The sequence below is a fragment of the Cicer arietinum genome, chromosome 3 (assembly GCF_000331145.2).
Source record: "Cicer arietinum cultivar CDC Frontier isolate Library 1 chromosome 3, Cicar.CDCFrontier_v2.0, whole genome shotgun sequence".
Taxonomy (NCBI): Eukaryota; Viridiplantae; Streptophyta; class Magnoliopsida; order Fabales; family Fabaceae; genus Cicer; species Cicer arietinum.
In genome coordinates this window covers 38,100,854-38,128,087 of record NC_021162.2, presented here as the reverse complement: position 1 = coordinate 38,128,087, position 27,234 = coordinate 38,100,854, and the positions used below count along the sequence as shown (strand labels likewise).

Below are 27,234 nucleotides of genomic sequence, written 5' to 3'. Positions count from 1 at the left end.
CTAATGTATATGCTGATGACAGTAACACTCAGCTCATTATGATTGAGAAGTTCATATATGTGCTTTTTATTAAGTAATTCTTCATACTCTTCTCCAAAAATACCTTTCTCCATGTGTATGATACATGCATCATTGCTCTCAATATTCATTTTTGTTGTTATGTCAAGACACGACCGAAATCGAGAAAAGTGTGGAAGACTTATTTTAGGAGCAACAACTGATTTTCGACCATCCAATTTTTGAATTTTGGCAGATTTATTTTTACCACGAACCTGCATTTGTGGTGCGACGGATTCCGGTAGATTTAGGAGAAACATATTTAGGATTAGGAGAAGTAGCTAAATTAATTAGTGATTGAATATATATTATACCACCAACCTGCATTTATGGTGCGACATGTTTATTTTTTGAATCAACTTTATTAACATTTTCGGTAGGTTTTGCTTGAATCTAAAAAAATGAGGTTGATCAGTTTGTTAGTTATTACAGTAAGCTAATCATTTTGTATACAACTGATGTATATGTCAAACCTTTTATGGTGAAGTGACTGACTAGTTGTGAGGAATCTTCTTATCATTTCCCTTTAGACTTTGTAAGAATATAAATAAATCTGAAATTAAAGTTAGTAGTAGAAAAATCAGCAATTAAACATAACCAATCATAATCATACAATTAAACATGCATAGTAATTAACACTAGTGCAATTAAACCTTGTTAGATCGGTTCCTATGTACTTGTTAGATCAGTTTCTTATCCGATCTAACATCAAGCGTTGTAATAAATAGTAAATTATTAAATTAGCTAAAATAATAGATATAACAAGTCACATTCAAAAATGATTTATTAGATCAGTTAAATTTGAACCAATATAATAAGTCAAATTCAAAAATAATTTATTAGATCGGTTAAATTTGAACCAATATAACAAGTCAAATTCAAAATTAATCTATTAGATCGATTAAATTTGAACCAATATAACAAGTCAAATTCAAAATTGATTTATTATATCGGTTAAATTTGAACCAATATAACAAGTCATATTCAAAATTGTTTGTTTTATTGATGAGCCAATCGATTTAAATAATTAACTTTTTAATTTTTTGTTCTTTATAACTTTCACCCCTTACATATGCATCCTCATAATTTCACATATTACATTATTAACTAGAATTTCTCATTCAACCATAAAACACAAAACTTCATACAAAGCTTTACATTTAAAAATCAATGACAATGAGTCATAATTTTTTTACAAAATCTAAATTATCAAATTTAGAGCTACATAATATTCACTAGTTAAAAAAAAAACATTTCTTCTATTAACAGTCTAAAGATACTAAAATGATACAAGTGCTTCAAGCATTTTCTATTAGTTCAAGAATCAAGTTTGCACAACGTTGTCGGACATTCATCATTTCTTCATCTTCGAATGGTTTTGATACTCCAAATATCCAAATTATAAACATTGAAATAACAAAGTTATCTAAATCATGTGACCATAAAAATCATAAGTAGTTAATTAATACTAACTTTGAAAAAATCTACAACATACCCGCATCCATGAATCAACAAGACCACTAGATACAATGTTCAACATATGTATCATAATGTAGTAATCACACTCACAACCTTTAGGTTGTCTTTGACACTAAAGTTGAATATTATATGTAAATTATAATGAGTAAATATTATATACATAAAAACATATAAATTATAATTGAAATTCTATATATATAATCTAAACAACTTACAATGGGAATGCTCCATGTGGGCTTGTTCTTTCTTAATCTTCGTGACTTATTATATTGACCCAAAGCTCTACAAAAATAAAATATTCATTAAAGTGTAGCAAATAAAATCACATAGAGATGAATTAGCATATAAATAAATTAAATAAATAAAATAGCATGTTTTAATGAATGCAATTGGAACAATTTTATTACTTTGTTCATTATAGAGAGGAAAAACATTGAAACTTGAAATTATGAAACATCATTATCTTTGTTCTTTGGTGGCCAGAGATACAACTCATAGATAAGAAGGTACTAGTAGTACTTCCAAAACAAAACGTTAAAATTATTTAATGAACTAAGATAGTCACCACTCACGGGCATATTTATATATTTATCTATAACCTTCTATAGCATGGTCCATAACAAGATGAAACATATCGTCTTTATATAAACATAAATGTGTTGCTTATATATAAGGAAAAACTACTTATATATTTCCACTAACTAATTATTCCCCTTTCCCTCTTTATGCCTCCCACTTCTTAAGATTCAGAGGCTCTTACATCAACAATGAGAGAAAGGGATGGTTTACCAAATCATGCCATGCAATAAATGGTTAAGAGAAGAATAATGAGATAGAAACCCTCGGAAAGCTGTAAAGGAGTTAAAGTACTAGAATTCAAACTTTAGTCAAAATGTAAAAATATTAACTTAGCTAACTACAAAGCGCCAATAAATAAAATTAATAAAGGAAAAACAAATTATTGTAGCAAATAAACCACATAGAGATGAATTATATTATTATATTATTCACTACCGTTAAAGCCATAAGCCTCTTAAAAAAGTGTTGATATACAATAATGTTGTGCTATCCAGCATGTTCGAAATATATCTATCACAAAAGCAAAGAATCTAAAAACTCAAATTTTGTGCATTTGCATGTGCCTTAGCATTTCTATTTTGTGCCAACACAACAATGTTTAATTGGATTTGTAGAATGCCAGCATAGTCATTTCTAAAAAGATCTAAATGTGCATTTGAAATACATATACCGGAAATACAATAAACACTTAAAAATCGACGATGTGCGTGATATTTTTATTTGGTTTCCATCCCAACGAACGTAGGAAGACTATAGTATTCTTCTTAGGACAAATAACGAGCAATTGCCAATGACAACTACATTGTGCAAAAAGGTAAAAATGTTAAGTACATTTATGTTATAAACTTGTAATGGATAAATTATAATAAAATTTTACTTACTTGTTGAGATAAGGTAATAGATAACACTCTTTTTGATCCTGCTGCAACTTATTTTGTATGTATTTTTGAGCCCCAATAGAATCATATTCACTCTGAATGAAACACGGATCAATGAATCCATAGACGCCATTCTTGCCAAAGTCAACACAAAGGTGATGCATATATCTAAGATATTAAAATAAATAAATTAAAATAAGTATTTGTTATAAATGAAATTAATTTTTTTACTAATTTTATAAATTAAATGGACTTACGTCAACCATATTTGTATAATAGTGATGCACAACTCTCGATTACCCATACACAACTCCACTATATTGCTTTGTCCAAGAACAAACACTTCACTTGTTTCATGTTCCAATTTTAACTCTATAGACAATGATATACTTATCGACTTTAACAACAATTGTTGAATACAATCTAGTTGAGATTCATATTTTTTGAGTGGAACGTCAACTTTCATAAATATGTCAACCTCCTAAATAATTAAAGATAAATTATTAGTCATTTAAAATATTTCAAGTGTAAATAGAAAAAGGCATAAGTAATGAATACCTTATCAGAAACAAGCCGCAAAAGTCTTTTTGGCCATTGAATGAAAGTATTTGAAGCATGACCAATTGTTGTCACCTCATCAATGAGTATAGGTACTTGAGCATTTGCATCTAAAACCTTGGTAACCAGCACCCTAACCATATCATTATCTAACAACTGATTGTGTAAGGTGGGCCCCAACTTGTACGCATCAGCATATGCTACTACAAAATCATTATTATCAACATACAATTTACACTGTTCTGGAATATCATCGTCCTCATCCTCTGGTATAGGTAGTTCAACAGAACAACTTCTCTTCATGAACAAATTTGGGTTTTGTTGTGATAGCTCCAACAACACTTTATTTTTAATCACGTTAGTAGGCTCCTCTATTTGGTGGCTATTGAAAGCTGGTGGGGTAGAGGCATAATGAGAACGTGATCCAAAGTATTGTCGAATCCCCACACCCCGACCAACATCACGAACACGACCAGGGTGCTCAGGTTTCCCAATGGACGCTGTCAAGATATATGTACGTCCATGTGGAACAAAGGTTCCTTGAGACGTTTGTTCAACCAATGAATCCTACAAAATATAAAAAGAATATATAATTTATGAGATTTAATTAATGTTTTTTAAATGATTAATATAAAAGACAGATTGTTGCAGCATTAGTTAATTTCTAATTATCAAAAACTTTAAGTGCAAACAAAATATATCTTAAAAGATTAAATCAGAATAAAATAAATCACCATAACATTAGAGTGTTCTCATGCTTCCATCAGAATATAGCCACACTTTAAAATCAAGCAACAATAAAATCAGCATATAAAAGATTAAACTTCAACAATAAGCTATAATACATAAATATATTTTCCTAAATGGAGGGTCCTACAATACAAGTAGTGACACATAGCTTCAAAAATCAAATTTTCAAATCAGAAACAGAAACAACAAACACATAGAAAGGTTATATAGAAACAGCAATTACGGTATAGTTAAGGTAAATTTATCGCTCAATCTGCCCAATGGATTGTAACACTTGAAACCAAATTCAAAATTATATCAATTAACATTTATTGTATTTATTCTATTGTATAGTTGTTCAATATTAATTTTTGAATTAGAATCATATTAAGAATTGAATTAACAAATCATATCAATTAACATTTATTGTATTTATTCTACATATTATTATAAATAGAGGAATAAAAAAATAACACCTGCTGACATATTTTTTTCTAAATGCAGCAAATCAAATTAACAATATGAATGCTCCAATTACCACGGATTCAGGGTCAGTTGCAACACCTTATGACTATGGAGCAGGGAAATAACAATCTGAACCATTTCAACCAGGGCTAGTTTATGAAACCACCACCATTGATCACTTGAACTACTTGTGTTACATTGGATTCAATATAAACACAATTAAGGTTATCAGATCAATATATATCATTCATTTAGCTCATATCTAATCAATGTAGAATTAGTTACTCAGACTTAAATTCCAACAACCAATCATTTGCAAGAACAAATCACCAATGACTATTAGTTTAAATTAATAATTGACTACACAATTACTTACAATTTTTTCTGCAATGACAAGAGCATCTTCTGATGAGTAATCTCCCGATGGCTTTTGTCGGGCTCTCTTCCATTTTTCATGGCGTGATGGTGGAGATGGAGGTGCAAGTATTGAATTTCCAGATGATTCTTGTCTTTGCTTTATTTTTTCATTGATCAATCTTTCAGTAAGCAACTCATATCCCCCACGAGACATTAGGTGAGTGTATTTATTATGAGATTAGATCACTTGTGTCTTCTTTCGTTTCTCCTATTATAAGTAATGTACCAATTAAATGTAATACTAGAAATAAATTATAATTCTAGCTAACCACAAAGGAAGGATCCTGCCGCTTCTGAACAAACGCCTTCCATATGTCCTTATCAAGATAAGTATATGCCTCAAGAAAAGACTTGTGACTCAAATTCCCACAATTTAAATATCTAGATGCTAGACTAGTTTTAAATGCCCTCCAACATTCACCAACATATGAAATCCATTTCTTTTTCAAAAAATTCAGAATCAAGAACATCCCATTTCACCTACATTACAAAACCAATGGAGGAGTTAGTGTATGGCATTAAAATATATTTACGAAATCATGTATATACTAAAATATTCACAAAACTATAAGTACCTTAATAGCTTCCCATATCTGATTTTTCAAGTCGCTATCTACGTCGTCCCAATTATCCACAAAAATACTAACAAAGCTTCGAGCAAGGGAAGCAACACGACCCTTAAAGTTTTTCCTATTTATCCCTAAAGGTAATCCAGTCAATGGATTTAAATCAATCGATAACTTCTTACCTATCATATATTTACGTTTCAACTTTGCCATACGTGTACCACGCCTACCATTTCTTTGTGTAGATTGAGTACCCTCCACACTTTGCGAATGAGCTGACGAATTATTCATGTGTCCTTTTTAAAAAAGAATAATAATGGTCAATAATATTTCAAAATAATGGAGAAAAATAATAATAGGCAATCATATCATATATTGGTAAAAACTATAAACTATCAAAGTAAATATTACAGATAATGTGAAATTTATTAAGATAAATTATCATTATTACCGTTTTATTTCTTACGAGTCTTATGTTTGAATATTCTCCCATATGCCTTCTTGATGATCATCACGAGTGGCATACTCATCGTCCACTATAGTTTCTTCAACGAAAGTAAGTATTCGTTGTGAGAATGGAGGAGTGTCAAAAACATCTAGCGTTGAATCTAGACTTTCATTTGGTCCATGAAAACTTTTACCTTGGAGAACCACTAACCATTTTTTGTTAGAAGGATCACTAACATAAAACACTTGTTTTGCTTGGGATGCCATAATAAAAGGCTCATCCTTATACGCTACCTTTTCAAGGTCCACCATTGTAAAACCAAATTTATCAATTTTAACACCATTATTGATGTCAATCAATTTACATTTAAAAACATGCACTTTAAATTTAATGAAATCGACATCACAAATCTCTTCAATGGTCCCAAAGTAAGGTATGGATGCTGTAACAGGGTTTTTATCTTTTGAACTAGAGAAATGCATGGACTCAGCTACGACCATAACCCCACTATTTTGCATGGTACTTCTGTCATCTTGACTTTTTGTGTAGAAAGTAAAATTGTTGATATTGTAGCCAGTCCAAGTTATGACATCAAAGTGAGGCCCATTTGCTAGCCATTTTAGTGTATCAGAAGTTGTATTGTTGGTTAAAATGGTTTCTTTAAACCACTTTAAGAAAGTCTTGTTATGCTTATTCAGCAACCATTTTTCATTCATTTTAGGATAATTTTCCTTCACAATGCTTTTATGAGTAGAAAGGTAAGGTTGAACCTCATCAGTGTTATTCAATATATACAAATGTGCTTGAAGTACTTCCTCTCGTCCCATGCTCTTAAGTTTTAAGCCTCGAATACCATTACCCACACATGTTCCCTCATGACGAGATCTAGGAATTCCTATGGCTTCTGCTTTTGTCATATATTCAGAACAAAACTCAATAGCCTCTTCTGCTATGTACCTTTCAACAATAGATGCTTCTGGACGGTGTGGATTGTTCACATATCCTTTTAAAATCTTCATGTAACACTCGAATGGATACATCCACCTCAAATAAACAGGACCACATAATTTAATCTCCCTAACTAAATGAACAATTAAATGAACCATGATGTCAAAAAAAGAAGGAGGAAAATACATCTCTAGTTGGCACAAGATAATAACAGCTTCATTTTCCAACTCATTTAATTTTTGAGGATCAATGAATTTGCTACAAATAGCGTTGAAGAATAAACACAATCTAGTTAAGACCTCTCTTACTTTTTTAGGCAATATGCCACGTAAAGCCACTGGTAGTAGTTGTTGCATCAAAATGTGGCAATCGTGAGACTTTAAGCCAACTAATTTCAAATCTTTCATTGACACAAGACTCTTGACATTTGAGGAGTATCCATGTGGCACTTTTATTCCCCTTAAACACTCACAAAAGCATCTCTTCTCCTTTTTTGACAATGTATGACAAGCAGGAGGCAAATATGTTCGTTTACCTGTTGATTGTGGAGCTAATTGTTGTCGTATACCCATATCAACCATATCTAGACGAGAATTTAAGCCATCCTTTGTTTTCCCCGGAATGTTGAGAAGTGTTCCAATTACACTATCACACACATTTTTCTCTACATGCATCACATCAAGACAATGTCTTACATCTAGACTAGACCAATAAGGAAGATCAAAGAACACAGACTTCTTCTTCCATATTGTTGATTGTGGAGCTAATTATTGTCGTATACCCATATCAACCATATCTAGACGAGAATTTAAGTCATCCTTTGTTTTCCCCTGAATGTTGAGAAGTGTTCCAATTACACTATCACACACATTTTTCTCTACATGCATCACATCAAGACAATGTCTTACATCTAGACTAGACCAATAAGGAAGATCAAAGAGCACAGACTTCTTCTTCCATATATTTTTCTCAGATGTCTGTTTTTGGTTCTTTCCAAAGATAACATTTATATCCTTAACACGTTGATAAACTTGCTCCCCAGTTAAGGCTTTTTGAGAAATTTCATGCTCTTGGTCTCCATTAAACGATTTTCTCAACTTACGGTATGGATGATTAGACTTGAGAAATTTTTGATGCCCAACATAAACAACTTTTCTTCCATGTTTCAATTGTTGGTAGCATGTTCCTTCTTCACATATAGGACATGCTTTGTGTCCCTTAACACTATAGCCACACAAGTTTCCATATGCAGGAAAGTCATTGATGGTGCAAAATAGCATTGCACGCATCATAAAATATTCACGAGAATACCCATCAAACACATCAACACCTTCCCAAAGCATTCTCAAATCTTCAATCAATGGACTTAGATAAACATCTATGTTATTTCCAGGTTGTTTTGGACCTGAAATCATCATAGATAACATGATATATATACGCTTCATGCAAATCCAAGGAGGTAGGTTGTAGATAACTAGTAGAACAGGCCATAAACTATGGTTACTACTTAAGTTTCCATATGGATTCATTCCATCTGTAGAAAGTCCAAGCCTAAGGTTCCTAGGCTCACTTCCGAACTCCGGGTACAAATCATTAATTTTCTTCCATTTCAAAGAATCAGCTGGGTGACGAAGTTGTCCATCACGCTTCCTCTCATCGGCATGCCATCTTACATTCTTTGCATCATTTGTATTAGCAAACAAACTTTGAACCTTGGAACTATTGGAAGATACCATAACACCTTCGCAGGAGGTCTCTTTGAGCTTTCGTCATAAATGGAATCACCATCCTTCATTTTGTAGCATGATAGTCCACACCTAGGACACTTAGTCAACTCTTCAAACTCATTTCTATACAATAAATAGTCATTATGGCATGCATGTATTTTCCTATACTCCATGTCCATTGGACACAATAACTTCTTTGCCTCATAGTTACGATTCGACAATGTGTTACCTTCTAGGAGCATTTTTTTCAACAATTCAAGTAATTCAGTGAAGCTTTTATCTGTCCAGCCATTTCTCGCCTTCAAGTTGAAAAATCTCAATACCGCAGACAATCGTGTGAAGTTAGTGCATCTCGGATACAAAGGCTCTTCTTTGCCACTGCACAAATTATCATATACATGTGCACGATTAAAGGACTCTTCTCCAACATCACGTATTATGGCCTCTAGTTGATCGTTCATATCTACATTAATTTCCTCTCTTGCTGAGGTATTTGACATGTTTAACGAATCACCATGCCATATCCATCTAATATAGTTCAGGTCAATCCCAGAACAAATAAGATGACTTCGTATTTCCTCAAAATGTAATGTATTTTCATTCAAACAAATAACACAAGGACAATAAAACCTTCCTTTACTTTCAGGAAGTTTTTTTTAAAGCAAATTGTAAAAACTCCTCAACCCCCTTTTCATACTCTTCACTCAAACGATTAGCATTCATCCAATTGTGATTCATAACTACTTCTGAAAAACAATACAATGGTAAAATGATTTTAATCACATTTTAAGAATCATATTTCTACATAAAAAGTTAATTGAGTTATTTATGTTCTCACATCTATTATGTATTTGCTTTTACAATGCAAGGCTTACATAGTGTGCATATGGTAATTGTCTTTTTAATACAGCTTGGGGGTAATGCATGTTTTCTTTGTAACTATTGTAGCCATAGCAATTAAATAAGTTTTTTTAGCAAGAGATTGGAGTTAGAAGAAGAGTGCTCAAGGTTGGGATGCATAACAATAAGCACAATCTTGCCAAAAAATTACATAATTATTCTTGTATATATTGATAAATTTTTATTAAATTTGAAAGACTTAAATTACCTTTATAAAATAACTCTTACACTAAAAAAATCATGCATGTTCAACAAAATGATTTTCAAAAATCTTGATCATTTAATCTGTTACTACTCCTATATCACAACAAAGCCAGATAGAAAGATGAGTACTCTCTTAAGAGTACTCTCTTAACGTTCGAACAATGTCAGGTGGGGCAGCTCTAACTGCTCTTGAAGAGTGGATGTGGACACTGGCCAAAATTATTAAGAAGGATGAGGCACTACTAGAGCTATTCTTAGCACAAACTGGTACTGGTGCTCATAAGTTTGCCCAAGGACTCAATAATTCTTTTGCCTCTCATTTGAGAAAATTGGCTGCTCCATTTAGATAGAGTGAATATCAAGTTGGTTGTTTTATTGCAACTAGAGAGGATTTAGTCTCTTGGGTGCAGCAATCAAACTCTCCGTCATCATCTATTGCAACATAAAGATAGTGGAAAAGTTCAATCACATTCACCTTTACCGCTATAGCTAACAGTGATACTGGAGTCTATTCTATCACTTGAAATGTCAAGATATGAGGAGTTGAAGCCATAGGATATGAGTATATTGTTTTCCTCGTTCATTAGAATGTAAACACTCCCTAAAAATTAGTATTCCTTTTTGTTTCTCTATTCATTTTGTCTTGCATCTTTCTAGTTTGTTAGTTAATTTATTTATTTATAGAATGCATCTTTCAAGTTTTGATACAGATCGACATGAAAATATATAGGTGTTTAATGACAAATAGTTGTATTTATTTTCCACCATTATGCAATTTCATTATACCTCAATGGTGACATGTTACAATTTAAGTTACTAACATTATAAAATATACAAACCCTCGATAAAATTATTTAATATCTGCATCCACAATTCCATATTACTTTTTTTTTCAAAATCTTATTTGGATAAATGGGTTATTCATTGAACAGATTAATATGATATGTCTATGTTGCCTTTAGCACTAACCATATACGGTTGGTTATGTGAATGTTGAACTAAATTCGAAGTCTCATTGTTTGGTTATACTAATAATAGCTTTAAATTTTGAATCATATAAGAGATGCACTCTAATTAAACAAGTGATGTACTGTGACCATGTGAACCATAGGCTTCATTTCATCTATTGACCCGAAGCGGCCAATCATCATGCAAAGTAATTTCGGTTTGAGAAGTATGCAGCAAACCCAAACTATATTTACAAATTTCACTGTAAAGCCAATAAAACTTGTCTTCTACTCAATTTAATGTTTGTAATACTTATAAACATGATTTGTAGTGTTACTATTTCAACGGTTTTTATTGTTTAGAAAAGGTATAACTTGGATGATTATTGTATATGAAAAAATAATTGTCATTGCAAATTGTGTTATTTAAATTGTATGATAACATTATTCTAAAGTGTAGTACCACTAAAATATAAAAACATATAGCTGACCTATTTTTTGAAGAGCATGTTGTATTTAAATATTTAAATAAAAATTAATACACTCAACATATATATGTATCAAAGGTCTGCTTGATTGTTTACACACATTGTTATAGACATAAATGATTCAAGTTCACACGACTAGATGGTAACTACCTATCCACTACTAACAAAAATGCTAGAAATTCCATAATGACTCTGGAAAAAACACCTTTACGAAGTGCAAGACAAATACTAACTCAAATTAAGCACATGAAAGATAACAACCAATCAATGTGTGGTTCCATTGTGTTTAGTATAAAAAAGGTCTATTTCATTGAGCATTTTTTTAGTTTGATTTTATTTCATCTCTCCAATTTAGGATCATGTTATTTGCTATGGTGAAAATCCACCCTCGACTACAGATTGTCATTTCTGGATTAATAACCTTATTTTAATTTTTTAAATTAAAAAATATCTTTTTGGATTCTAAAAATATTTATCATGTAAAATATTAGCTACAGCAAGAACAATAGTTGAGAAAATGGCAGGTTTGAACTTCATTGACCCACAACAAGAACAATGACTTCAAAATCAACTCTTCTAAAACTGATTAAGATGTGGACATAATTATCTCGAATAGGACATTAATCTATTCAAAAGCATAAACAAACCCAAAGATACTATTGACAAACAATTTTACTATATACAAAGTTTATTATTTATTATACCTCTCCAACATTATAATAGTAGATATATTTTACAGTTTCAAAAATAAGAGTATGAACACATTAAGCAACAATCAACACAAATCACAAACTCAAATTGACAAATGTGTTAAAATTTATAGCATTAGACTTATTATTAACAAAGGATGATTGAAAATTGGGATAACTACTACTACTCAAATTTCTCCATCAATTAAAGATTAATAATAAGAATAATTAACAATGAAAATAATTTTAGATTGTTGAGTAACAAACAAAAATTACTAAAAAATTACAGGAGAAAGCCACAAACACTTCTCGATAGTGAAAGAAATTGACTGAAAGTTGCGCCGGACCAACTCGCCGGCAATGAAGGCTGAAAGCTGCGATTCACGAATTCACGTTTTCACTGAAGGATGAAGGTTAAATATGGAAGGATGAAAACGTTCTCACTGAAGGATGAAGGTTAAATGTGGTTGGGTTTGATGAAAAACGAATGTTGAAGGATGAAAAATGGGTTTGGATTCGCGGGTTTGTGGGTTTGCAGAAGGATGAAGAAGAACGAATGATGAAGATGAAAAAATGAAAGGGTTGGCACGCGTGATTTCTTATTATTTAGTTAACTTAGGGATTTTTTTTAAAGGCTTGTTAGATCGGTCTAACAAAACATATCTAACAAAATTTGTAATAATAACAAATTTGCCACTGCCTTTTTTTTTGTGTGTAGTCTTTTTTTTAATGTATATGTTAGAACAGTTCAATTAGAACAGATCTAACAAAATTTACTATAATAATAAATTTACAATAGCTTTTTTGTGTGTGCAGTTTTTATTTTTATTTTTAATATGTATGTTAGATCAGTTCAATTAGAACTGATCTAATAAAATACCACAATTTTTTTTTCTGTAATTTTATTTTTTTAATGTGTTTGTTAGAACAGTTCAATTAGAACAGATCTAACAAAGTTTACCATAATAACAAATTTGCCACCATCTTGCTTATTACATTGGATGTATAACAACCGATCTAATATCGACGATGTAACAAGGTTAAAATGCACTAGTGTAAACATACTGTATCTATGGGAACAATATTTTTAGGCCATTGCACATAACTACTTATTGCTTCTCCCAAAAACTTCATATATCCATCGTTGTCGGGTATAGGAAATGGTGCAAGTGGTTCTAAAGCAATCACATGTGAAACTTTAACATGGCCGACAAGGATCCAATTATGGTGTAATACTTCTCACAAGATATTGTACAATGTTCCTTTTCCAACCATGCGATGAGTAGGGGAGGATAAATATAGCACACAAGATGAAACGCCCTAAGTCAATGGTTAATACATAAGTGCGTGAAACAATTAGGTTGAATGAATTTCGTATTTCATTAATTAATTAATTAACTTTGGAAGACTTTTACAACCAATGTTGCAACTACCATTTTCACTATCTAATTGTACTTCACGTTGACACTCCAGAAGTTGTTTTTCCTTATCCTTTTTCACCAAATATGCAACTTGCTCTGTTAGGATTTTCAGCGCATCTAGTACTTGCTCATTAGATGGATTTGTGCGCTTCTCATGTGAAAAATAGCTTTATGGAGTTACGCCAAATCCAATACCCCTCACACGGCCCAAATATTTAGGAACATTAAATACATTACCATGTATGTCCCTGCAACTAACTTGTTTATTCTCCTCTGGATTTTCAGAACATTGTTCTTGATTCTCCTACAATATATGTAGTATTAAAAAGATAAGTTCAATATCATTTTTAAAAGACAATATTAAAATATATTAAAGTGATAATATACTTACACATTGTTCTATCACTTGTTGAATATTTTCATTATCAACTATTTCATCCTTATTTAAACGAGTCTCCTTACACAAAATATGACGACCTAATGGTTGATCGGATTTCGTCTCTTGAAGCTATTTGTTAAGACATAAACAAAATATTAGTTAGAAATTATAGTCTATAATCTACTACATTGTATAAAAGTGATTTTACTTATAATTTTTTGCTCTAAACGTGCATACCCTCCCATACACGATTTTTTGTATGGATGCATTGGATTTTATGTAATCCAGTCAAAGGATATAAATCGATCGATAACTTCTTACCTATCATGTATTTATGTTTCAACTTTATCATACGTGTACCACACATACCCTTTCTTTGTGTAGACTGAGTACCCTCCACACTTTGCGAAGGAGCTGACGAATATTCATGTGTCTTTTTCAAAAAAGAATAATAATGGTCAATAGTAATTCCAAATAATGGAGAAAAATAATTATAAGCAATCATGTCATTTATTGGTAAAAACTCTAAACCATCAAAGTAAATATTATTGATAATGTGAAATTTATTAAGATAAACTATCATTATTACCATTTTATTTCTTACGAGTCTTATATCTGAATATTCTCACATATCGCTTCTTGATGATCATCATGAGTGGCATACTCATCATCCACTATAGTTTCTTCAATGAAAGTAAGTACTCGTTATGAGAATAAAGGAGACTCGGAAATATCTAGCGATGAATCTATACTTTCATTTGGTCCAAGAAAAAGTTTACCTTGGAGAACCACTGACCATTTTTTATTAGAAGGATCACTAACATAAAACACTTGTTTTGCTTGGGATGCCCTATTAAAAGGTTCATCCTTATACGCTACCTTTTCAAGGTCCACCCTTATACGCTACCTTTTCAAGGTCCACCAATGTAAAACCAAATTCATCAATTTTAACACATTATTGATGTCAATCCATTTACATTTAAAAACATGCACTTTAAATTTAATGAAATTGACATCCCAAATCTCTTCAATGGTCCCAAAGTAAGGTATGGTTGTTGTAATAGGATTTTTATCTTTTGAACTAGAGAAATGCATGGACTCAACTACGACCATAACCCCACTATTTTGCATGGTACTACTGTCATCTTGACTTTTTGTGTAGAATGTAAAATTATTGATATCGTAGCCAGTCCAAGTTACGACATCAAAGTGAGGCCCATTTGCTAGCCATTTTAATATATCGGCAGTTGTATTGTTGGTTAAAATGGTTTCTTTAAACCACTTTAAGAAAGTCTTGTTGTTCTCATTCAACAATCATTTTTTATTCATTCTAGGGTATTTGACATGTTTAACGAACCACCATGCCATATTCATATGATATAATTCAGGTGAATCCCGGAACAAATAAGATGACTTCGTATTTCCTCAAAATATAATGTATTTTCATTCAAACAAATAACACAAGGACAATAAAATCTTCCTTTACTTACAAGATATTTTTTTAAAGCAAATTGTAAAAATTCCTCAACTCCCTTTTCATACTCTTACTCAAACGATTAGCATTCATCCAACTGTGATCCATAACTACTTCTGAAAAAATATACAATGGTAAAATGATTTTAATCACATTTTAAGAATCATATTTCTACATAAAAAGTTAATTTGATAATGCTTTGAAACATCTATGTCAAAAGAACTTGACATAGATTTCTTATCTCATATATAATTTCATCAAAATAACTAACTTTCAGCAATGTATAATATATCCTCAAGGTGACAATGCTCAAACTCAAATCCTATCCTTTATATAAATAATAATACAATGAATACATAATGATGGCTATATTTTTAACGGTTTAACCCTTGGTAGCCAGAGTTTTTCACTTTGTCATACTTACTGCTAGGGAATCAAGGCCTACTATAAAACCTACTCTTTTTGTCACCTAGACTCTTGCTACATTATCTACTCATATTTTCTACTCTCTATATAACTTCCCAAAACCATCATAATATATTAGCAGACAGCACAACAATAAATATTATCCAATAAAAGAAGACATCAAAGACATGAACCAAAACGTAGCATCGGAGGCTAATAACTTTATTACAGCACAAGAACTTTAAATGCAACTCACAAACCAAATGGAATCACAAATATTTAATTAACTGTCTCAATATGCAGAATAATAGATAAACTAATCATTCATATGCAACAAGCCTACGAGTACAACCATGAAGGATGAAATAAAAATCACATCAATAACAATATCCTAACTTAGAGAATTGTTGTCACTTCCCACTAGAAGTGGTGAAAGCAGTTGCTAATGAGATCGGAGGGGACAAAGTTGGTGTCAGACTTTCCCCTTTTGTTGATTATTGTGATTATGGAGACTCAAACCCTCAAGCATTGGCCATTTACATGGCTCAATTGTTAAGTCAACTAGGCATTCTCTATTATCGTGTAATTGAACCTAGGATGCAAACCATGTTTGAAAAATGTGACAACAATGTGTCTTTAATTCCAATGCGGAAAGCCTTCAATGGTACTTTATTGTTGCTGGTGGATATGATATGAGTGAAGTTAACAATGTGGTGGGTAGTAGTGGTGCGAATTTGGTGGCTTATGGAAGACTCTTTTTGACAAATCCAGATTTGCCTAAAAGATTTGAGCTGGATTCCCATTTTAATAAGGTTGATAAAAACACTTTTTACACAAGTGATCTTGTTGTTGGATATACAGATTATCCATTTCTAGAAAATGCTAACTAAAGATCATTGAAAAGGCAGAAAGCTTTATTCTACATATAATTGATGGGAAATTCAAGAATTTTCCCCCAGCGGTGTTTTTTTTTTTCATTTATAGTTGGATGCACATATAGTTTGTATAACTGCTTGTATTCTAACTTATTATATTTCGAGCTAAAGGTAAATAAAATAGCTACCCAACAAAACAATATAACTGTATAAAATAACTCCATTATTTCAAACACAAGAGTGTGAACACATTAAACAACAACCAAGACAAATCACAAACAAATTCACAAACGTGTTAAGCCTCAATCCACAAGCTAAAACATTATTCTGAGAAACAAGGATTTCAGTAAACATAAATTGCCAAACCAAGTACTGAATTTTTTGGGAGAGAATCCAAGCTAAGTATTGATTGATACAACTACGATCATCACACTTGAAAAATGAAGCATAAGTAAAAAAAGGATCATTATAAGGAATATCAAGAAATCAAGAGATAAGGAACAAAAAGCATTTCTTAGAGTTAGAAAGAACCAAACCATGAGAAGAGCTTACAGAAACAGACATTAGAAACAAACATCAAATATATACAAACAATGATACACTAGGAAGGAAATAAAATCCTCGTAAGAAAATTATGTTAATACATAACCATAGCTAATATAACAAATCTAACAAAATTTATACTAAAAACAAATTTGTCACCGTCTTTTTTTTCTTCTTGCGTAGCCTTTTTTTTAATGTATATGTTAGAAGAGTTCAATTAAACAAATCTAACAAAGTTTACTATAATAACAAATTTGCCACCGTTTTTTTTATGTGCAGTTTTTTTTATAAATATATATGTTTGATCAGTTCAATTACAACAAATCTAATAAAGTTTATTATAATAACAAATTTGTCACCGCTTTTTTTTTTTAGTTTTTTTTAATGTATATGTTAGAACATCTTAATTAGAACAGATCTAACAACAAAGTTTACCACAATAATAAATTTTCCACTGTCTTGCTTAGTACATTTGATGTACAACAACCGATCTAATATCGACGATGTAACAAGATTAAAATTCGTTAGTGTATAATCATATCATAAATGTATATTCAATTTCAAATCAAATAAAGTTGAATCTTTATATGCTAAAAAATATTTGTGCTAAAATATTTCACATATTAATATATGATTCTTTAAATAAATGGAAAAAATAATTCTAGATTAGAAAACAAATCTTACAAATAAGAAAACCAACATCGAATTCACCTTTTAATTTTGAAAAGAATCAAATCTTTATTTAATGTACTATCAAAGTGAATCATAATATTTTGAGATTCATTATTAGCTGTTATATATTTAAAGGCAATAAATCTAATACAATTAATATATGATAACCAGATATTTATGTGCCTCATGTCTTAATTAAAAAGACTTCGATTCAGTACAAAATTTTGTGACTCTATTACAATTTAAAAAACGAGAGGAAATCAACTGTCATTCAAATATATAAAGCATAAATATATATTCCTAAATCTGAGCCTCGTTACTATTAATGTAACGTTGAGAATCATCATCCTTATAAATATGATCTTTATCATAATAATAATAATAATAATAATAATAATAATAATAATAATAATAATAATAATAATAATTATTATTATTATTATTATTATTAAATATTTATATATAGGGTTATGATAATTAACTTTATAATATCAAATTTTCAAGTTAAGATTGTCTACTTTTCAATTTTCTATTTTGATAACTTTATTTCTATATCTCTTATAATTAATTATTATTTTTTATCTAAATAACTTTTATTTTGTTTATTTTATTAATTAATTTTTTTTATATAAATACACTAAAATTATCAAAATTATCTACCATCAAAGTTAGAGAATTTATTTTGTAAATTTTCGTGTTACAAATTTCAATCTAGCACGGTGTCACATAACCCTTATATTTATGTACAACAAATCAAACTTTAAACCTACAATAGTGAACCGTCTCTACTTTCCAAAATCGTTCATTGCAAAATAGGTTGCAAATGCTATTTTTTTTAGCCGTCAACAAATCTCGCATGGTCAACGATAAATATTTATGGTATCCGGCAAGGCGACAACACTGTTTTAAGCAACTTTTATGTTTGTTGCTAGCTAGCAACACCATATAAATGTTTCTTAAAATATTTAGGAAACAAAATGTTATTTAAGAATTTAATATTTATGAAATTTTTTGAGAAAATTATTTTCTCAAATACTTTAAAATTTCATTAATAATATATTATTAATCATATGTATATATATATATATATATATATATATTAAATATTTAAATATTATATATTTTTTAATAAAATTTAAAATGTAAAGTTGTTAACTAAAGAAATGAAAGTTTTTTTAAAAAACAAAACAGAAAGTGGAACGTTTTCGTTCTCGTTGAAAGAAAAGGTCACGGATACAAAACGAATATATAACCGACGTCGTTCTATAGTGTGAGTGTTTTTTTTTTTTATTGTTATATTATTGTACAATGAGTTTTTTCCATTTATGAGTTTTCTCTATTAACTGTCTTTGATTCATTTGTTTGTTGTTGAAGAGTCGTGACCCACAACAATGAATCTACATTTGGGAAAATAGTTGTAACTCTTCTGTCTTTAAAAGTTATTTCTTTTTTACTTTAACCACTCTAAAAGATGTATGTGATTTCTTACTATTTTGACTTTGCTTCAGCTTCTTAATTTGGATAACAAATTTACCAATATTTTTCTTGTGCTTTGGTATTATTTTTGGTAAGCCTGCATTCTAACTTGATTTTGCTTCTGTTTTGATATATACACACTAGACAATTAAAAATGCATATTAAAACTAATCATGAAAAGATGTTTATATAGATGTATAACTTTCTTACTTGTTGGCTTAAATAGACTAGTTAAAGCTAAAAGGTTACGTAGTACTCTTTATTTTTATTTTTATTTTATCTAATTTGGGAAGTAGAACAATGAGAGAAATATGCGGTGATTGCAACTTTGAATAAAGGTGGAGGAATAATGAATGAAGGAGTAAATTTGTTTGATACATGTCTTTGTTAGATAGTGTTGTTTTTGAATTTCGAAAAAAACTTTTTGAAAATAATTTATACCTTCGAAAATATTACTGAGTTGAGTCGCATACTAGGTCGCTCTCTTTAAGACGTTTCGAGGCACTACCCAAATTGTGCAAGGCAGACTATCAACCACGAAGTCCTTAGGATAAAACAGCTCAGATATTCTGTATCGGAGTTCTACTGCACTGTAGAAAAACCGTTCCAGAATTACACCCTCAATATGGCAGTCGTATGACTGCCACTCGTAATATGGCACTAAGGCCACTCGGAAGAAACAGAAGAATATAGTAAGAAGGGGGAGAAGTGAGAAAAGCCTTAGATACGAAGTGCTTTTGGTGTGTTTTTCCAACTGAGGAGAACCTTCTATTTTTAGAGAAAATTCGTAACTGAATCTAAGAGAATCAGAGGTCCATTAGAACGTGCGCTCGAAGATGTGACCCCAGAAACTTGCGCTCCAAAGCTGCTGACCACCCAAAACGTGCGCTCCAAACTTAGGGTTTGACTCTGAGTTTTGATCGGGCAACAAAAGAAACGTGAGACCAAAGATTAGGGTTTTGACCGGGCAAAAAACAGACGCACGATTTCAGGAATGAAGACTGGATCAGATTTGTAATGTTGACTCGGTGGAGGGCAGTTACGTAATTAACGTATCAATTAGAGATAAAACGCAAGCAATCAGTTAATTAAAATAATTAATTAATTTTCACATGCTAAAAAATAATAATACACCACGTAGCCAAAGCCAAGGCCAAGGTCGGGCCGGACGACTGCGGCGGCGCTTGTGTGTGGTTGTCAATATTGCTTGCGTTCTCCCTCCTTCACAAAATTGGGGTACCCCTTGGGGCCCTCCCCAAGTTCCATACCTCCACCTTATATACCCTACTAGTGTGTGATATCCATCCTATGTGGGACTTCTCAATTTTTTCAATTCACAACAACACTAACTCTCATAAATGTCATCATTATTTCCATTAAAGCATCATCATTTCCAACAATCCCCCACTTGAATTTAAAAAATAAGTTTTTGAATAGCGTCAAACGCTTCTATAAGATTGTGCATAAACAAAGGTGTCTCTTGACTTGAACCTTTGCATAACAAGTAAGATTCAAATTCAACAAGAGTGACTCGTAGTTTTGAACTCTATCTCTGACATTGAACCCACACACAACCTTTTCATTGGGTTTATTCTCAGAACCTCGTGCATTTAGGGCCATTCACGTGTATCCCAATATAGTGAACGCTATAGGAATTTTGCCTCGAAATTCCATAGGAAGCGGCTCCCACTTCCTCATTCACATAGGTGAGTCTATCAAGAGTACTCCTGTAGCTAGGTACTCCACTCCACATAGAGTATAGATCTCATTAAGAGTTTCTATTATCTCATCCTTTTATCGCTTCAGGAATCATGCTTCTCATATATAATATAGCATGTCCATCTCATATCACTATGACTTGTTATTACCCATTGAACCTAATTCTTGGGATCTCCAGTCTGTTAGGTCGGGTTACCATCATAAATTACTCATTGATCTATAGGCAATAGTATCATCCTTTTGGATGTATTTTGGACTTTCTCTCTAGCTAATCCTTTCGTCAAAGGATCTGCTAAATTTTCATCAGTGCGTACATGATCCACTATAACAGCTCCTTTAGAAAGTAATTCTCTAACTGTGATGTGTTTACGACGTGTTTGTCGTCTCTTATCGTTGTAATAACGATTCTCAATTTTTGCAATAGCCGCGGTACTATCGCAGTGGATCGACATAGCTGGCAATGGCCTTTCCCACAAAGGGATCTCTGCTAGCAAGCATCTTAACCAGCTTGCTTATTCACTAGCAGTAGCTAGTACTATCATTTCAGACTCCATAGTGGACTGAACCAATATCGTATGTTTCTTCGATTTCCATGATACATCACCACCGGCTATACTAAAAACATAGCCATTGGTTGCTTTGGAGTCATCTGGTAATGTGTTCCAATCAGCATCAATGTATCTTTCAAAGACGGCAGAAAATCATTGATAATGTAATCCGAGATTCATGGTCCTTTTAAGGTATCTCATGACTCTTTCGATAGCGTACCAATGATCCATACTAGGTCTACTAGTAAACCTGCACAACAATCCTACGACATAGGCAATTTCGGGTCTAGTACAATCAGTGGCATACATGAGGCTGCCAATGATGCTCGCATATTCAATTTGTCTAACACCTTCACCAGAGTTCTTGAAAAGTTTTACACTTGGATCATATGGTGTGCAAGAAGGTTTACAGTCAAAGTAATTATATTTCTTTAGAATCTTTTCAATGTAGTGAGATTGATCCAAAGAAATTCCCTTTTCTGACCTAGTAATGTTGATTCCAAGGATTACATTCGCTTCCCCGAGGTCTTTCATATCAAAGTTGTTACTCAACAATGATTTTACATTATTCACAGCATGAATGTTTGAACCAAATATGAGTAAGTCGTCTACATAGAGACATATGATAGTGCAAATGCCATTATCATATTTGTAATAAATACATTTGTCACTTTCATTCACTTTAAACTCATTCGACATAATCAAGTTATCAAATTTTTCTTGCCATTGCTTAGGAGCTTGTTTAAGACCATACAAAGACTTATCTAACTTATAGACATTGTCTTCTTGTCCATGAATTACAAAACCTTCAAGTTGTTCCATATAAATTTCTTCTTCCAAGTCACCATTTAAAAAGGTTGTCTTAACATTCATTTGGTGTATCACCAGGTTATGAATAGTCGCAAGTGATATAAGCACCCTGATGGATGTTAGTCTAGTGACCGGTGAGAAAGTGTCGAAGAAATCTATATTTTCTCTTTGTCTAAAACCTTTGGCTACAAGGTGTGTCTTTGTATTTATTAATAGATCCATCGGGTTTTAGTTTCTTTTTCAAAATCCATTTACAACCTATTGGTTTGAAACCAGGAGGCAAGTCTACCAAATGCCGACTCTAGAAAATCCATTTAGTCGTTTATAGCTTCTTGCCATAGATCTGCATCCAATGATGATAGAGCTTCTTTATGATTTGTAGGATCCTCTTCTAAATTATAGGTCATGTATTCTGGTCCATAATTTTTAGCAACTCTTACTCCTTCGAGTTTCTGTTTCGTCTTGTTTGTTGCTTTTAGTGCTTATTGTCACAGGAACTTGACTAGGTTCGCTGCCCCCACTATTTCTCGATTTGAAAGGGAATTTATTTTCATAGAAGTCAACATCATTTGATTTTATGATCACTTTCGCATTTAGGTCATAAAACCTATTCGCTTTGCTGTTTACTGCATACCCAATGAATACACATTCATAGACTCTACTTGGGAGTTTAATTCGCTTGGGATCGGGGATTCTGACATAATCCAGACAACCCCATGTTCGAAAATAAGACAAGTTGGGTTTTTTTTCTTCATTATCTCATAAGGAGATTCTTTGCTTTTAGAATTAGAAACTCTACTCAAAACATAGCAAACAGTCAAAATAATTTCCCCCTACCAATGAGATGCAGCACCAGAGTTAAGAATAATAGCAACAACTAATATAGTAAGAGTTATATTCTTTCTTTCAGCTTTACCATTCATTTCAGGTGAATACGATGCAGTAGTTTCATGTATAATTCCTTGGGTTTTATAAAACTCATTAAACAAACTGGAATCATACTATGTTCCTCTATCACTACGAAACCTCTTAATCTTTTTACTAAATTGATTTTCAATTTCAGTTACAAAGATCTTAAACATGTCAAGCGCTTCACTTTTATTTTTCATAAGATATACAAAATTAAAGTCAGAGCAATCGTCAATAAAAGTGATGAAATAACGTTTTCCATTTCTGGTTAGCGTTCCATCAAGTTCACATATATAAGAGTGTATTAAGTCTAGAGGTTCAGATTCTCTAACTATTGATTTATGTGATCTCTTTGTTATTTTAGCTTGACTGCAAAAATCACAATTTCCAATTCCTTTAGAGATAACTTTGGAATTAAGGCTAAATTACTTAAGTTTGAAATCACACGTTTGTTCATATGACAGAGTCTAGCATGCCAAATATTAAAATCACACAACATGTAAGCAGAATGAGACATTTTATTCATTTCAACATTAAATTTAAACATGCCATCAGTGGCGTACCCTTTTCCAACAAAAATGCCATTTTTAGAAATGGTGTACAAATATGCCCCTATAGACTGAGTAAACCCTGCCTTATTGAGAATAAACCCAGAAACCAGATTCTTCCTTATTTCTGGAGTGTGCATGACGTCCTTCATAATTAAGGTCTTTCCAAATGTGAATATTAGTTTCACATCTCCAATACCAGCAACATTAGTGGTGTGAGAATCTCCCAACAACACTTTCTTATCTTCAGCAGTAGTGTATGTTTTAACATAACACGATCATAACAAACATGGTGTGAGGCATCAGTGTCTATCCACCATCCATCTAATCCACCAACAAGGTTGATCTCAGTTATCATAGCAATGAATTTCTCTTCTGTCAAGTTGGCCGGATTAGCAGCGCTTGACTTGTTCTTACACTTGCGTGCCATATGACCATATTTCCCACAATAGAAACAAAGAAAATGGAGATGGCCATTTCTAGGAGTTGGTTGCTGCCTAACAATTGGGACCTTTGGAGGGTTCCCATTCTTGTTGTTGTTCTTTGAAGTGCGATTCTGATTCTTTAGTTGCTTGTCATTTGGCTTCAGAACTGCTCCGATGAATTTCTTTTTCTTGTTATTTGCCACAAGAAGAATTTCATCTTTCTGGTCTTGCTTACGAGATTCCTCCTCAATTCTAAGGCGAGTTATCAGACTTTATAAAGAAAATTATTTTGTTTTATGCCAAAGAGAATTTTTAAAATCTTTCCAAGCAGGGGGAAGTTTGTCAATAATAACAACAATCTGAAACTGTTCATTTTGGGACATACCTTTAGAGATGATCTTGTGAGCAATTTTCTGGATTTCATGAGACTGAGCTTTCACTGATCTGCCATCCGTCATTTGATATTTGAGGTAGTGGCTAACAACATACTTTTTGGCTCCAGCTTCCTCAGTATCATATTTCTTCTTTAGAGCATCCCAAACCTGTTTAGCAGTATTGCTTTCGGAACTGTAGTAATCATACAGATCATCAACAAAGTCCATTAAGAATATAATTCTTACATAAGTAATCATTATGTTCCCATTGGGTTAATTCAACAACTATCTTATCCTTTTATGTTTGTTCACCTTCTTTTGGTACAACAGGAATGTCATCCTTCAGAAAGTTGGCAAGCTTTTTCGTGGTTAAAAAAAACATCATCTTTTGTTGCCATCATTTGAAATGACTTCCCTCAAACTGAAACGGTTTCTTATAGTCAGAAGCAGAAGAACATGTCCCAGTAATTTTGTCGGTAGACATGGCAGTTCGAAAACGTCTCAAAATTGTTGTTTATGAATTTCGAAAAAGACCTTTTGAAAATAATTTATGCCACTGAAAATATTACTCGGTTGAGTCGAGGACTAGGTCGCTCTCTTTAAGACGTTTCGAGGCACTTCCCAAATTGTGAAAGGCAGACTATCAACCACGAAGTCCCCAGGATAAAATAGCCCAGATACTTTGTATCGAAATTCTACTGCACTGTAGAAAAACCGTTCTAGAATTACACCCTCAATATGGAAGTTGTATGACTGCCACTCGTAATATGGCACTAAGTCCACTCGGAAGAAATAGAAGAATATAGTAAGAAGGGGGAGAAGTGAGAAAAGCCTTAGATACGAAGTGCTTTTGGTGTGTTTTTCCAACTGAGGAGAACCCTCTATTTATAGAGGAAATCCGCAACTGGATCTGAGAGAATCAGGGGTCCATTAGAACGTGCACTCCAAGATGTGACCCTAGAAACTTGCGCTCCTAAGTTGCTGATCGCCCAAAACGTGCGCTCCAAACTTAGGGTTTGACTCTGAGTTTTGATCGGGCAACAAAAGAAAATGAGACCAAAGATTAGGGTTTTGACCAGGCAAAAAACAGACACACGATTTTAGGAAGAAATACTGGATCAGATATGTGACTCAGTGGAGGAGAGGGCAGTTACGTAATTAACGTATCAATTAGAGATAAAACGCAAGCAATCAGTCAATTAAAATAATTAATTAATTTTCACATGCTAAGAAATAATAATACACCACATAGCCAAAGTCAAGGTCGGGCCGGCCGGACGGACGGCAGCGCGTGTGTGTGGTGGTCAATATTGCTTGTGTTCTTCCTCCTTCACAAAATTGGGGTACCCTTTGGAGCCCTCCCCAAGTTCCATAGCTCCACCATATATACCCTACTAGTGTGTGATATCCCTTATATGTGGGACTTCTTAATTTTTTCAATTCACAACAACATTAACTCTCATAAATGTCACCATTATTTTCAATAAATTTCTATTAAAGTATTATGATTTTCAACAGATAGTGATGTAAGTCACAATGAAGAGAGTTTTGAGAGAGTAATTGGAGAGTGGTTCGTTAGTGAACGTGCATGCAAATGGTGCTTGAAATTTGATAGGAAAATGAAATAAGAGTTTAAAGTTAATTAATTAATGAATGTGAGTTTAAATTTATTATTACCATTAATAAATTTATTATTATTTATTACTATTAATTTATTACTATTTATTACTAATAAAAATGTATTTCGAAACTTTCCATTAATACCAAAATTTCGAAACTCAACTTATATCGAAAGTTTTGCAAAATTTTGCATTTCGAAACTTTCATATTCTCGAAAGTTTCTGTATTTCAAAACTTTCTTGTTCAACGAAACTTTCGAAAGTTTCATTATTTATGGGGAAAATATACTTTGAAAGTTTCATCATTCGAAACTTTCATATTTTCGACCTCTATTTCGAAATTTTCATTTCTTCGAGCATCAACCATTTCGAAACTTTCTAATTCCATGAAACTTTCGAAAGTTTCTATGTTTCTAAACTTTCAAACTTTCGAGACTTCCATTACGAAACTTTCAACATGATACAAACTTTCGAACGATTTGGGGTTTCATACATTTCAAATATTTGAAATATTCGAATTTTTACTTACTTTTGAGATTCGGAAGTTTCAAATGTTCGAGGGGTGGGTAGGATCAGATTCAGATATTACAAACTTTTGAAAAAATTGGGTAAAAAAGGAGTCAATTTTTTTTTGGGTTTTAATAGATGAAATTGAGGATAAAATGGTCTTTTACACATGATTGAGGGGGTGGGAGGTAAAAATGTGGGGTGCGTGGTACAAAATCCAAAACATCCGAATCACCGAACTTATCCGATTCACCCCAGTTTTCACCATAAGTGGTGTAATGTTTGTCCTCAAATAAATAAATTAATCCTTTCAAAAAAATCAAATCTTAAATTAATGTTTCTTTTTTTGGTGCATGAAATTACATAATGTAATTATTGGCGTGAATCTAAATATATATGATTCAGTTGGAGAGAATTTATAAAATTGATCAAATCTTTCTTTTTTTGACAA

The 27,234-nt window shown here is 32.0% G+C and overlaps 4 protein-coding genes across 4 annotated transcripts; 1 reads left to right on the top strand and 3 right to left on the bottom strand.

Annotated features, from left to right (window-relative positions):
* Positions 1-3,246: 3,246 nt before the first annotated feature.
* On the bottom strand, positions 3,247-5,356 carry LOC140919747 (uncharacterized). The gene is made up of 3 exons (XM_073366375.1): positions 5,122-5,356; positions 3,552-4,118; positions 3,247-3,474 (listed from the first exon to the last, which is right to left on the bottom strand). The coding sequence occupies exons 1-3, from the start codon at positions 5,314-5,316 to the stop codon at positions 3,247-3,249; spliced, it is 990 nt and encodes a 329-aa protein (XP_073222476.1). The 5' UTR covers positions 5,317-5,356.
* An 843-nt stretch (positions 5,357-6,199) lies between these two features.
* On the bottom strand, positions 6,200-9,589 carry LOC101504571 (uncharacterized). The gene is given in 5 exon segments (XM_073366374.1): positions 6,200-7,874; positions 8,085-8,829; positions 8,832-8,878; positions 9,182-9,502; positions 9,504-9,589. Coding segments are annotated over 5 exon segments (2,874 nt in total).
* A 5,379-nt stretch (positions 9,590-14,968) lies between these two features.
* LOC101504882 (12-oxophytodienoate reductase 1-like) lies at positions 14,969-16,648 on the top strand. The gene is made up of 3 exons (XM_004491950.1): positions 14,969-15,011; positions 16,183-16,309; positions 16,414-16,648. Exons 1-3 carry the CDS (start codon positions 14,969-14,971, stop codon positions 16,646-16,648), a joined length of 405 nt encoding a protein of 134 aa, XP_004492007.1.
* A 4,907-nt stretch (positions 16,649-21,555) lies between these two features.
* On the bottom strand, positions 21,556-24,885 carry LOC140919746 (uncharacterized). The gene is made up of 4 exons (XM_073366373.1): positions 24,650-24,885; positions 24,144-24,535; positions 23,874-24,102; positions 21,556-21,724 (listed from the first exon to the last, which is right to left on the bottom strand). The coding sequence occupies exons 1-4, from the start codon at positions 24,883-24,885 to the stop codon at positions 21,556-21,558; spliced, it is 1,026 nt and encodes a 341-aa protein (XP_073222474.1).
* Between the last annotated feature and the right edge of the window lie 2,349 nt (positions 24,886-27,234).

Bases quoted from the DNA above. Each gene is read 5' to 3' on its own strand.
- LOC101504882 (XM_004491950.1), top strand. From the start codon at position 14,969: ATGCATGGACTCAACTACGACCATAACCCCACTATTTTGCATG. The intron at 15,012-16,182 runs GTACTACTGTCA...ACTTCCCACTAG, and splicing joins TAACCCCACTATTTTGCATG to AAGTGGTGAAAGCAGTTGCT. The intron at 16,310-16,413 runs GTTAAGTCAACT...CAATGCGGAAAG, and splicing joins GCCATTTACATGGCTCAATT to CCTTCAATGGTACTTTATTG.
- LOC140919746 (XM_073366373.1), bottom strand. From the start codon at position 24,885: ATGGACTTTGTTGATGATCTGTATGATTACTACAGTTCCGAAAGCAAT. The intron at 24,536-24,649 runs GTTTCAGATTGT...AACTCGCCTTAG, and splicing joins GGTATGTCCCAAAATGAACA to AATTGAGGAGGAATCTCGTA. The intron at 24,103-24,143 runs GTTATGATCGTG...CTACTGCTGAAG, and splicing joins TGATGCCTCACACCATGTTT to ATAAGAAAGTGTTGTTGGGA.
- LOC140919747 (XM_073366375.1), bottom strand. From the start codon at position 5,316: ATGTCTCGTGGGGGATATGAGTTGCTTACTGAAAGATTGATCAATGAA. The intron at 4,119-5,121 runs GTAAGTAATTGT...TATATTTTGTAG, and splicing joins TTGTCATTGCAGAAAAAATT to GATTCATTGGTTGAACAAAC. The intron at 3,475-3,551 runs GTATTCATTACT...TTAATTATTTAG, and splicing joins TGCGGCTTGTTTCTGATAAG to GAGGTTGACATATTTATGAA.